This window comes from Azolla caroliniana, unplaced genomic scaffold (genome assembly GCF_043228905.1).
Source record: "Azolla caroliniana isolate FFs.n. ecotype wild unplaced genomic scaffold, voAzoCaro1.0.p SCAF_34, whole genome shotgun sequence".
NCBI classification, from domain to species: domain Eukaryota; kingdom Viridiplantae; phylum Streptophyta; class Polypodiopsida; order Salviniales; family Salviniaceae; genus Azolla; species Azolla caroliniana.
In genome coordinates, this window is record NW_028230469.1 from 85137 (window position 1) to 98725 (window position 13589).

The 13589-nt window shown below is 37.1% G+C and overlaps 1 protein-coding gene across 2 annotated transcripts; it reads left to right on the plus strand.

The window, feature by feature from the left end:
- The first annotated feature begins 204 nt into the window (after positions 1-204).
- LOC147849539 (chaperone protein dnaJ 15-like) lies at positions 205-8919 on the plus strand. Of its 2 annotated transcripts, none has more exons than XM_087337420.1 (12): positions 205-518; positions 669-879; positions 2847-2970; positions 3131-3213; positions 3357-3468; positions 3553-3657; positions 3731-3781; positions 6040-6129; positions 6225-6333; positions 6411-6559; positions 6657-6710; positions 8065-8919. In XM_087337420.1, exons 2-12 carry the CDS (start codon positions 755-757, stop codon positions 8278-8280), a joined length of 1218 nt encoding a protein of 405 aa, XP_087193546.1. In that variant the 5' UTR covers positions 205-518; positions 669-754; the 3' UTR covers positions 8281-8919. The 2 variants fall into 2 exon arrangements, with proteins under 2 accessions (XP_087193546.1, XP_087193547.1); XM_087337421.1 differs by having other exon boundaries at positions 205-445.
- The last annotated feature ends 4670 nt before the right edge of the window (positions 8920-13589 follow it).

Below are 13589 nucleotides of genomic sequence, written 5' to 3' on the forward strand. Positions count from 1 at the left end.
TTTGATACGAAGGCTCGTTCTTCTACTGTGCCCTGGGATTTGGTCGCCCAAGGATTGTGATCTCAGGAGTCAGAAAAGAAGAATTGGGAATGGGCGATAGGATAGGGTTAGGGTGGCCTCCGGGCATGGGCTATACTTGTAGGCTATATAGCATTAGTTTATGCAGAATTCAGTTGTGGTGGCTGACAGTTGTTTGGGGAGCCATGACATGAGCTCACAACATCAATAACGTGTTATTGAATGAATCACAACAACATTAACACGGAATTGAATGAATGGATTGAAATTGAAAGAGGAGAGGAGAAGTCTCTGTCTTTCAGCCCCTCTCCTTTTTTTGTACTCCACTTCGGAGCCATGAATTGAAAGAAATTTCGCCAAATTTTCTCTCTTCACACATTTAATCGATCACCCCCGGAAACCCTAATTCTGCACTGTAATCGCGCAGGTCGTCGTGGCTAAAACCAGACCTTTTTACTGTTTTTTGTTAAAAGTTGCAGAAAACCAAGGATCTTTGTTCGGTATAAGAAGCTTTCCTTTCGCGTCTTTCTTTTTTGCATTTTCATTTTTTACAGATAATCCCTCTCTATTTTTGAACCCTAATTTGTGAGTTATGCAGAGATAGCTCACAGAACATTTCTTTAACCTAACTTGTTCCTAAACCTTTTCAGAAAACGAAGGATCTCTGCTGGTGACGAGCTTTCCATTTTTGTTTTTTTTGCTACCTTTTCTTGTTTGATTTGAAAACAAGGAAAGAATGTCCGACCACAAAAGCATGGTTACAGCGCCGCCTTCAAGAAGGGATCCATATGAAGTTTTGGATGTGCCTAAGAATGCGACTGAGCAGCAAATCAAGTCGGCTTATAGGAAATTGGCTCTCAAGTAAGGTCTCCTTTTTAGTAGATATAAGAAAGACAATTTTGGGAGGCTTATATGGCTGTGTATCTAGAGGGAGAGAGATGACAATTTTATAATGGTAGAACAAATAGAAACGTTAAATCAAAACCTGAAATGAAAAACGAAGCTTGTTTCCTAAATTTACTATCCGGATCAACATCCTTATTCAACAAGATAGACCAATAGCTTTTGAGATCAATAAGTTCCCTGCACTGAGGAAGGGGCCCATGCATGAGGTAAAGCTACATGCAAATTTGTAATCATTCATGCACTCAAGACAGCTGTCACTACTTGTACGGAGTGAATTCAAGGACTGATTGATCATGCCACTTTGAAGTACTTCTGTACTCAACTGGACTTCAAGATGGGGGCAAGTCATGCAAGAGTTTCATATAGAGATTGAGTATCATGAGGGGGGGAGGACATAATGTAGTGGTCAATGCTTTGTCTAGACTTGTGTACCAAGATCAGTTTCAGTATAGTTGAAAGTGAGTTGTCGCTTGCTATATGGGAAGCTCAGAACACATTTATTCAGAATAACTGGTCCAAGGCTAGCCACATGAGAATGCTAGTGAGAGCAGTTCTTCCATCAGGCCATTGCCCTCAAATTTCTATGGTGAACAAGGATTTCTCTAGAGGAAAGGAAAAATATGTGTTCTCAGGGTTCCTGTATTAGAAATTAGGTTAATTGGAATAGCCATTAGTTCATGTACCAAAGAAATAGGAAGCATACTCTTATATCCGTTGAGGTATGAGCAAAGAGCATTCTTAGTGGTGTCGGCAATTGGCAATGGTTCTGTCCTCATTATGAGTTCTTGTAACTGAGTTCAACCTTGTTGGAATGATTGAAAATCATGCAATATGCTTTTCTATGTCTGGTACATTGAGGGACATATTCTCTTTTTCAGGTCACAATCAGTAAATCCCCAATTTCTATTTTCAATGTATGTGAGTGTGTAAAATCAGTGTGATGGCAAACCTTACTAGCTTTTGCATGGGTGACCGGATGTGAGATGTGGCAGCAATAGTACTCAAACTTAGGTCCATGATGGGGTGGATGATCAAGCTTTACCAGACCTATGCTTATCCACCTTTCTCATTTGCAATGCTTAGTAATAAATATCCTAGGCATTGAGAGTCTTGTGGTTCATAGGTCATTTGACCTCCAAGGATAGTAATTTTGGTCCACAGGTCATATTAGACCTTTGAGGGAAGGTTACAAAATCTATCTATCTATTTAGTAGTTTAGACATGCCGTATGTTATAGGACTGTTCTCATCCTGCAAAATACCTTTGAGACCTTAAATCAGTTAAAATTTGTATTCCCTACATTTTTACCAGACCTATGCCTACCCACCTTTCTCAATTGCAATGCTTAATAATAAATATCTTGGGCATTGAGAGTCTTGTGGCTCATAGGTCATATTTGACCTCCAAGATAGAAATTTTGTTCCATGGGTCATATTAGACCTTTGAGTGAAGGTTACAAAATCTATCTATCTAGTAGTTTGGACATGCCTTATCTTATAGGACTGTTCTCATAGGTCATATTTGACCTCCAAGGATAGTAATTTTGTTCCATGGGTCATATTAGACCTTTGAGGAAAGGTTACAAAATCTATCTATTTAGTAGTTTGGACATGCCTTATGTTATAGGACTGTTCTCATCCTTGCAAAACACCTTGTTTTTGGATAACCATACATCAAGTAGCATGTAAAGCTCAATGTTAATTGTGCTGTTGATGATTTTGATTCTCATTGTGATATTGAGTTTTGCTCTAAAATATCAGTGAGATGTTATGTTCATATTTTTCTGTTAGTAAAAAATTTAATAAAATATGCTTTCTGTAGCTTCTTTCCATCCATCCTTCCCATAAAAAATTACCCTTAACAAACAAGAGTAGCTTCTGCACCCATGTTTCTTGATTTTTCTAAGTGTTTCTTCTTGATAGGTTTCACCCAGACAAAAATGTCGATAATCCAGAGGCAGTTGAGATGTTCAAGGAGATTGCATACTCCTATGGGATTTTATCTGATCCTGAGAAACGAAGTCGATATGACATGTCTGGGTTTGAGGTATTAACATAATTCCTGAAATCATCTATACAGACATGTTTTTGTACGCACGTATAGGGATATGTGTATGAGTATCTATATCTTATATTCACATACACGTGGTCAAATAGTGACTGAATCTTAAAATAGATCTTATGGGTATTTTCTATTCCTCTATCAGTCTGTAGATGCTGATGGTCTTGAGATGGAGCTTGACCTTTCAAATCTTGGTACAGTAAGTACCATGCTTGCAGCTTTATTCAGGTTTGCTACATGAGTAACCTTTTGAAAAGCTTAATGCAATTAACCTATGTTAATTGAATTCATTCATGTATATGCATGCAATACACATGCATATTGCAACAGTTAGTTTTCTGAAATTCTAAGCATAGTGAATTTATTTTCAGCAAGCTTGGTGTTCCTATAAAGACTTCAATTTCCCCTTACATGCTGGAAGAAGCAATCAATGGAACAGTAACAATCAAACCACTTCCATTAGGAAGACCTGTCAATGATAGGGCAAGTCTTTTTAAAATGCCCTATTTGTAATTAGTGAATCAGTCTTTTTTTTAAATTTGCGAAACCACTTATTACTGTCAGCAGGTTGAAAAGCAAGCTGCTCATTTTTATGGGGTAACAATCTCGGAGGAACAAGCCAATGTGGGAATTGTGGTTCGGGTAACCTCTCAAGCACAAAGCAAATTTAAGGTAAATCTGTCAATCTGAACTTCAAATAATTGAAACATGACAAATAAACACTGAGTTTCCTTTTTTGTGGCAGCTTCTGTACTTCGAACAAGAAGAGAATTGTGGCTTAGGTTTGGCTTTGCAGGTTAGATACCATGAATGAATAAGTATTACTTTTTTAAGTGTTTTGGAAGGGTCTCTGCTCAATGTTAGTATTTTATTGCCATATACATTTTGTAGGTATGATTATACATGATTAGAAACAGATCCAGCAAACTTCATTTTTTGCAAAGATAATAAAACATACTACTACGAGACTATAAACATACCATCATGCAGACTATTGAAATTCCCAATGACTACTTTTCATGCTCCTATCTGTTACCAACTTATAATTTCTGTCATTAAAATGATCAGTAAATAGAGATCCTTCATTATTTAAAAATAGTCAGGTGACTTGGTTTCTAAGAACATAACATGCATTAAGTAAAATTTGATTAGTCTGAAGATTTGACAATAAGTTAAATCTTGCCCACACACTCTCAATAGGAATGTTTATATTTATCAGGTAAACTATTTGGTAGATAATTGAAATTTTCAAATGGAATTTTGATGTTCATGCAGATCACAAAGCCATATTCTCTATAATTAAAAATGACATAACTATACCGACCTCAATCTGTTAATAGTCAGGGCGACTTGTTTGTAACTTAATGACTCATGCAGTAAATAAATTTTGCTCAGTCTCTCAAGACATGACAATAAGTTAAAACTTACTCACCTACTCTCAATAGACGTCTCTATTTTTATTACCCACCAATTGCACAACACTATTAGAGATGTCATCTACAACAACAAAAACTTTCATCAGATCACCCCAAAAGTGCCCAAAAAGCCAATAACCCGGGATGTCTACCTTCTGGGGCTACTGCATAATTCAGAATGAAAAAATTAGAAATTGAAGGATAGTATGAATAGATTTGTACAGAGGTGATGTAGCAACATAAAAAATCCCACATCCCCATGAATTTAATAATGTTGTACTACATTTTCAGGATTTTTTGATAAACCAATAAGTTTTAAATTAGAAATTGAAGGATACTATGAATAAATTTGTACAGAGGTGATGTAGCAACAGCAAAGATCTCACATCCCAATGAATTTAATAATATTGTGCTACCTTTTAGGATTTTTTGATAAACCAATAATTTTAGGCAGTTTTATTAATCTAATTACATTTATTTTGGTTTGTTGTGCTCAAGGATCAGAGATCATTTTAAGATCTAATCTCTCGTTTGGTCCCATAGGCTTTTGTGGTCTTTTAGAGACGTTGCTATATCTTTCTTTCTCCTTTTTGTCTGCCCTTGGCCCCAGCTGGAATATGACAGCAAATGTCTCACTTTTGTCCCATAACTGGACTCTAGCGTCAGGAAGATATTAATAAAACAGTTTGGTGCTTAATACACCGTTTCCTATATATTGATAATCCCATCTCCACACAATCACACTGCTGCGTATCATCCACCACCTTTCACAATGTCTTCTAGTTCACTCTGTAAAATCTGGGGATACACTGCATATGACGGCTGGATATAAAATGTATAAAATATCATTTAATCTATGACTAGAGGTGAGCACATTTAGAGCATTTCAATAAAGACATAAAATACAACATTTTGTTTTCTTAAATCAATGAACCCTCCAATTGTGGTAGATCTGAGATCTACTGGAAAATTCTCAAGAGTTATGTATGCTGGCACTAAATTGTTTTAGGAAGCTCGATGCATAACATGCTGATAGAACGAGTTTCTTGTAGACTTGGAATATCTTACAATCGCTATACTGTGGTAGCTCAAATTGGCTGTTCTTTATATGCAGTATATAAGCTGCCAATAGTTCTAATAAGCAGTTGTATGTAGGTGGCCAATAGCTGTAACCACCCTTTCAATGCCTTTGTATCGTGCTCATTGTTCATGACCTTAATTCTCTTTGCTTGGATCAATCCCTTTTATTCTTCTTTCCTGTTCCTGCTGCCTCTTTCTCGTCTTGGTGTTGTCCACTTTGTCTTATCACATTTTGGTGGTGTTGCTAAGTTATTCTTCTATACTATGTTGTTTTATGGAAGTGTTGAAATATTGTCTTTTCTTCGATTCCTCCTGAGAAGAATTTAGAGACTAGATCATTTTTATCTCAAATCTTCCAGAACTTGAAGATCTCTTGTGAAAGCTTGTGCAAATTTCTTTATATTCTTGTTGCCAAATAGGAACTTGTGGGCATTTCTGGTTGCTCATTGATTACCCAGCTATGTGGTTAGTTTGGCACCATGCATAAACTTTGTAATTGAAGTATTTGAGCATTGTCTAAAGAACTCATATTATGCTTCTCATCTTTATATTTCACTAGGAGGACAGTGCGAAGACAGGAAAAGTTACATCAGCTGGAATGTATTTCTTACATTTCCAAGTTTATAGGCTAGACTTGACAATGAATGCGGTTAGTTTTTGAATGATTATTGTTTAAAGAAGTCAGGTTCGTGTTTCTGGGGTGGAAATTTACCTGCATGCTCATTATTTTATTGTCTTTTTTAGTTAGCAATGGCCAAAGATCCAGACTCTTCTTTTTTCAAAAAGCTTGAAGGTCTGCAGCCGTGTGAAGTATTAGGCTTGAAAGCAGGAACACATGTATTTGCTGTTTATGGTAAAGGGAAATAGATCATATTATGTTTTGGCAAATATACAAGAAGTGTTGGGCCTCAGTATGATCCTTATTATCAGGTGATAACTTCTTCAAAAGTGCAACCTATACAATTGAGGCTGTGTCAGCTGAATCTTTTAAAGACTCTGCAGAGAAGCTTAGAGCTATTGAAGCACAGCTATTGAACAAACAAAAGGAGTTAAGGGAATTTGAGGTGGAATATAAAGAGGTTAGGTGTGGTCCAATTTTATGTTGGTTTCTTGAGTATCTGCACATGGCTCCATTGTAGCCCTATAGTTTATCTGAAAGATGGTCCATGTCTGCAGGTCTTAGCACGGTTTACAGCTGTCAGCAAAAAATTTAAAGATGAGAAAATTTCGGTGTGTTTTCTGCTTCCAATTTATCATAAAAACTTAATATGTACATGTATTGTTTGTGGATATTCTACATCTTTATTATTCAGCAAACTTCAGTAATCCATCCCTTTGTTGAAGAAAAAATGTAACTACCAGACCAACAGGCTGTGTATGTGTGCCAGTCATTTGGGTCCTTTGTATAGGCTACAGGCCCCCTTCATTCTGAGAAGCTTCATTTAAAAAATCTTGAGAATGAACACATGAAGTTCAGTTTGCCATTTGAATACTGGAAACTTGTACGACTTCCCAGTTTGTAGCAGTGATAGCTGTTCAAAGAATCTACAGATATGCTAAATAAGTACAATGAATACCAAACAAAGAGCAAAAAGAAGTAATTCTCATGCCTAATTGGATGATTGACTACATTAGGAAGTGGAAGAGTATGCAAAATAAGGCAATGATAAATTTGTTTTAAGAATTTTATCCTTCTCAAGTCTCATTTGTTTTTCGGAAAACACAGTGAGAAACTAGTTTCCTACTGATGATCAATTCAAATAGTGGCCATGTTCCTCTTAATAATTTGTATGACCACTCCAATTCTGTCATGCCAGAAATGCCATGGCAGATAAGTAAAAATAAAATGAATCAGTCTTGAAAATAGTCTCAAAAACTGATATTCTCCTTTTATCCCAATGAGAAAAGCTTCCTAGACATTCATGCTAGCCAATTTCACTTGAGCTGCATGTAAGCTTTTGTTGAATGTTCCATCTGGTTTTACACCTGCTTATCTATGTCCAGAATAGATGCTCCATGATCATAAATTATCGCAATATTTGATTATAGAAATTCTCCTATCATTGTTTGGAATACTTATCCTCCACCAAAATATCGTAGATAAAAAGCCTTCTAGAATGCTGGTGAAAATAATATGACATTTGTGGAAAGTATGTTATATATAGCATACAAGAGGATTATGATGTATTCTAGGTTCCATTTGGAGCTTTGTGTTTCTTCTTTCATGATTTTCCAAATTAACACACTCAAAGGATGCATCCTAAGATATTCTTGTAAGAACATAAATCATACTAAGTAGCTGGCTGGGTTTTGAAGTCCTCTTTTGAATTGTTAGACTTCTGCTTATATTCATATCTTATAGAAGTATCAATGTTTTCAAAGTTGATCTACTTCAATTCCCTCCAGAAACAGAAACACCTGATTTGCGTTTGGTAAACTGAACTGCAAAGACCTGTGTACCGTGAGTTATCGTTCCCAAATCTTCATGCAGACATGTGTATCACGTGTTACTAGTATAATTTGAATTGCGTTCAGAAATTGTGAAGGCTGGCTGATCATGAAAGTGGATGCTGAATTTTCTTAGGTAGACGAGCTCCTGAAGTCTAGAGAAAGCATTCAGTCGTCATTTTCATCGGGATCACAGATGAGAAGGCACACCAACAGTAGCAGCAACTTGGGGGGATCAGGTGCTGCAACTGAAGAAAAAACTACAGTGACCTCTGAGGAATCCCCTACCAGGGATAAATCTGCCAAAAAGAAGTGGTATGGAATGAACTTCAAGGTGGACAAGAAGGTTTGATGCATCCATCCGTCAATCATATATATACATACGTATACCCAAGCCATGTTGTTATCTGTCATTCTGGTACACCATGATCTACACCGAGGAGGCCACACCAGCTTGTATGATACAGTGCTCAATTTATATCTCTTCTTTCCAGTCAATTATGACATTTGTCTGAGTCAGATACACAGGTTGATATAAACCTAGATAGTTAATGTAGAGCCTACCTAATATGATATGGTTATCATATTTGCTGTCAAGGGTGCTCTTGGTGTCAATATTGAGGTTTGCCTCACTCAGTTCTTTACCATACCCAATATGATAAGGAACTTATGACCCTCAAGGATGCTCCACTGTATCATTGCTCATTCTTGTTCAGTGGGCATTTCAACTTAGGCTGTGGTGTTGAAGTGCGCACTGTGTTGCATTATTTTCTCTATCTGTTTTCCAGTTTATGATTACCCAAATTAATATCAGGAAATATTGGGTGTATTAATATCACTTAACCAGCAGACTTTTCTTAAGTGACTTGATCTAACCCCAAACTCATAAGGGTGAGGTTAGAGTTGCTGAGCTGCTGATGGACTTCGATGTTTTGTAGGTTGATTTGATTCTCCTTAGTGTATCTACTGCAAATTCAGAATTCTTTCAGTTCATATGGTACAGTAAAGTCGTTGATCATTAAAGGATGTGATAAACAAGCTGCACCATTGAGTAAATCCAAGGCTGATATGAGAATGCAGATTGGCCACAATGAAGACGATTATGCTCTTGTTTGAGTTTTGGTGATAATTATGATATATTAATTGGTAACAAATAATTCTGTTGGTTGCTCTGATTATGTTGAACATAAAAACGTTTGCTCCATAGTTGGCAGTTTGAATGAGATTTCTGTTGGTTGCTCTGATTATGTTGAACTTAAAAACGTTTGCTCCATAGTTGGCAGCAGTTCGAATGAGGTTTCAAGGAATGTTCAACTCGTAAATCTCTCTCATAGACGTGCAACTCTTAATAATTATCATAAAAGAAAACTTATATTCTCATGGTTAATTATAAGCCTTTGTTCAATCTCAACAACGGTGTTTTTTGCGTATTGAGGAGAGCCATGAAGAAACCAATGTAGTGTGTTGTGTGAAGATTCGAAAATGTTATTTAATACTTATTTGTTCGGCAATAAACATTAAACAACACAAAACTCATTTCACATATCAAAACATGCCCTGAATGGTGTGCATTGTGTAATACTTCACATTTATTAGTGTGCTGTTCATGTTTGATTGGCCAAATTTTACAACTATGGTTCAATTAGACATATTAGACCCACTTCTCAACCCTACATGGTATGCATGCATTGTGCATAGAAGATGATATAATGACACTTGTCATTTAGCACATCTCATACTCCATTTAACATCTTCATAGATTGCCATATAAAACGTCTTATGTAAAGAAGGTTGTTGTCACCGAGTGAAAGTTGTAGTGAGCAATTGGAAATGTAATAAGTTGTTGAGGTTGGTTGTTCTATTGTATATTGACAAAATATCCCCATTTGCTTGCAATAAGAGATGCCATTGCATCACCACTCATTACTATGCATGTAGATTATTCATTGACTCATTTTGTTGCGATTATACCATTTCCCATGATTATCCTCGGATCAAACATGCCCCATATTCTCATAACACGAGGAAACATTTACCCACATTTGGTGCCACAAGAGAAACTTCTCATAGCTTCAATGGAAGAGAAATGGTGCGAACTAGTAGTCACTTTGGGACATTTGGATGAGACCTCACATTGTGTTAGGAAACCGGTCCCTTCGGATGGGAAGTGAGTAGAACAATATTGATGAGCAAACTCGGCCGAGGCCGGAACCAGAGGACGAGTACCCAACTACGGAAGACCCGGTGAGAACCGGATGAGGAGTACCCGGAAATGGAAGACCCGGTGAGAACTGGATGATGAATGCCCGGCAAGCGCCGGATGATGCAGGCCCGGTGAGAAGTGCTCACCGGATGAAGGGACATATTTGTAAATATGTTTTCTGAGAGTCCATCGGGGCTATATTTGTAAATAGCCGATAAGTCATATTAGTATAAATATGACTTAGGGCAAACTTAGAAAGATGATGTTGTTGTCATTCTTGTTGGAGCAAGATTAGAGCGCAATAGTGTACATAGAGAGAGAAAGAGAGAGAGAAAGAGACGAAGAGTTCGTATCTATGTTGTAACCGCCGCCTGTGGCGAAGACAGTGAACAAGAGGTCGTTGCCTCTGTGTTCATCTATTGTATATTGTCACATAGTGATAGTTAGCAGTCAGTGGACTGCCGTGGTTTTTCCCGTGTTTGGGTTTTCCACGTAAACATCCTGTGTACTCTTCTCTCCATTGTGTCGTGCATTCATTCCCGTTTTTTTGTGTTTGATTCTAAGCTTGGTTGTGGCCGAGCGTTGTTCATCGGGAGTGTGTAGTTCCTGTCACATTGATCGATCAGGTAAACCAAGAGTAGCTTTGAGAGGCAATATCAAATGTGTAAGGACTAGGTAGGCAACCCCACACATAATGATAAAATGGGGTATCCAAGGGACAATAATATGGACGTTGGGAGAGAGAGAGAGAGTAGAAGAAAAAAAAGCGATGAGGTTCCAAGAATAGGGTTGAAACATGTTTCTGATGTAACTTTGTACTCAAAACTTCGATTTTTATGATTTTTGGCTCGTTGCGAAGCTCGTTCAAAAAGCTTTCTAAGGATTATTTTCACGCTAAGTTTTGTTATCGTTACAAGAAGCTACAAGCAAAATCAAAATCGTCTCAAGTTAGTTCTCTCAATCTCTATTAGGATGGCTAACACAACAATAGGAAGTGAGTTGATGATTGTTGATGGATGTGGTAGTAATGATGGTTGTGAAAATTACAAGAGGCAAAAGTGTATCGATTCTATAGAACATGAGAAAACATCATATGTTGTTAGTCTTGGTGGGAAAAATGTTATTGGAGATGATTATAATATTGGCAATCGTTGTGATTTTGTTAAGGCTTTGCTTTCCGATTGGGCTTTGCTTTGATTTTGTTAAGACAAGAATTTTATAATGTAATTGGGAATGTCGTGAATACAAATATTTGTCAAGAATTGGATGCCGATTTTGAAGAAGTTGAGGTGGAAAAGGTATTGTTACATCTTCCAAATGGTCAAAGCCCTGGTTGGGATGGTGTTACAAACGAAGTATTTAATATGTATGCTGACATGCTTAAGAGTCCATTCACACAAATGTTTCAACAATGTTGGGATTCTGGTTTAATGGCTGAGAGCTGGAAGGTGGGCTTAATCAAATTGATACCAAAGGTACCATTTCCGGAGTCATTTCATCAATGGAGGTCTATTTCATTGATGGGAGGGTTATACACAAAGTGTTTGCAAAAATATTATCCAACAGACTTCAGAAGTTCTTACCTCAACGTATTCATCCATCTCAATATGGTTTTATTATAGGTAGAAATATATTGCATAATGTTTTGAATGTTCAAATGGCTACCAATTATGCTCGACATACACATCAAGAAATGGTTATGGTGCAATTAGATTTGGAAAAAACATATGATCATGTTAATTGGTCTTTCCTCTCAAGTGTGATGTATAATATGGGGTTTGGTCCTCGTATGTGTCAACTTATCTTTTTGCTAGGGCAAAATGCGACCTTGCGTGTGATGCTTAATGGCGGAGTTACTTCGAAAGTGTTTCTTACTAGATCCACACGGCAAGGATGTCCACTAAACCCATTGTTATTTGCTATTGTTACACATCCTTTGTTAGTAATGTTGTCAAATCTTGCGGCTAATGGTGATATTGTGGGTTTGCATCTTCCTTCTGGTGGACAATTGGTGGCACAAGCATTGGCAGATGATTCTTTTATGTTTTTACAAGCCTCTAAAGAAAATCTTGAAAGAAGCATGCAAGTTTGGGATCAATTTGATTTGGCTTCAAGGTTGTATATAAATTGGAGGAAGTCTTGCCTTATTTCTTATAGGGAGAGTGATTTGGAATGTTTGGGATGGTGAGGGTCAGTGATTACACGAGGATCAATTTATTGACATTTGGGTTCCATTGGGTGTTGATGTTACAAATGTTCAATTGATTGATTGGATTGGTAGTAAATTGAAGGAAAAATTTATGTATTGGAAGTCTCAATTATGGCCCTTTCATGTACGACTCAAAGTGGTGCAATGTATCTTGATACCCATGTTATTATATTTTTTGCCTTTACTATCTTGGACTAAGAAGGCATTACAAAACATTTTACAACCTATTCGGTTCATGTTGTGGCGGAAGGGAGAAATGATAGGAGTTGCATGGATTTCATGGGAGCATTTGGCTACTCCTAAAAGGTTAGGTGGTGCAACAATATTTTGGGATTTGGAAAGGCATTTGATGGCTTGTAGATTTGCATTATTACGTGATATATGTCAAAAAGATCAACCATGGATATCTATGATGCAATATTTTATTGAGCATGAAGGGTTGGTGCACGGGAAAACAAAGATTCAAGCATCTTGGCGGTCATTATGCAATGGAAGTATTCCTCTAAAGATTCAACATTCTGTATGTGGACAACATTTGGTAAGATCATGGCAAGATGCATTATCTCTTTTTGAATGGGGACCGTCAAGTGATCGAGATTATTGTAATTCATTACAAAATGAATTGCTTGTTTATTCTTGAGTGTTGTTTTGGCATGGGAAAGAGAAGTTAAGATCTCAATTCAATCGTTTATTTCGATTGGGGATTGTACATTTGGAAGATGTGGTTGATAATGAATCTCAATGGTTGTCGGATTTTGAAGATGCCAAGCGATGGTTATGTATTCCCCCAAATTATGGATTTATTTGGGAGAAATTACAAGATATACCATTGTTGCAAGGATCTTTGCCATTGAAAACAAATTTTGCACCTTGGGTGGATTGGCGGTTACAAGATGGTACACACTTATTACAGGTCACTACAAATATATTGTATCATCATGCGATGGCATCATTATCTTGGCTATCTCCTAAAACATCAAAGTTGTAGAATGTATGTAAGTCAGATGCAAGGTCGTGGAAAATATTACAACGTAGTTGGCATTCCCATCTACCATTTCGTGCAAAGGCATTCATATGGAGAGTCATGATTGGTGGGTAGCGGGCTCCCATTAGGTTTAGCCTTAAAGAGACGAGGACTAGGGTCCGACGCTTGTTTCTTTTGGACCGTTCCATTGGAGGATAGTACACATTGGTTCATTAAATGTCCTATAGCGTTGTTGTTTGAGACCTCAACGATGGATTTTTTCTC

Coding starts and splice junctions, on each gene's coding strand:
- LOC147849539 (XM_087337420.1), top strand. CDS start 755: ATGTCCGACCACAAAAGCATGGTTACAGCGCCGCCTTCAAGAAGGGAT. Junction 2,971..3,130: donor ATGACATGTCTGGGTTTGAG/GTATTAACATAA, acceptor TTCCTCTATCAG/TCTGTAGATGCTGATGGTCT. Junction 3,782..6,039: donor GCTTAGGTTTGGCTTTGCAG/GTTAGATACCAT, acceptor ATATTTCACTAG/GAGGACAGTGCGAAGACAGG.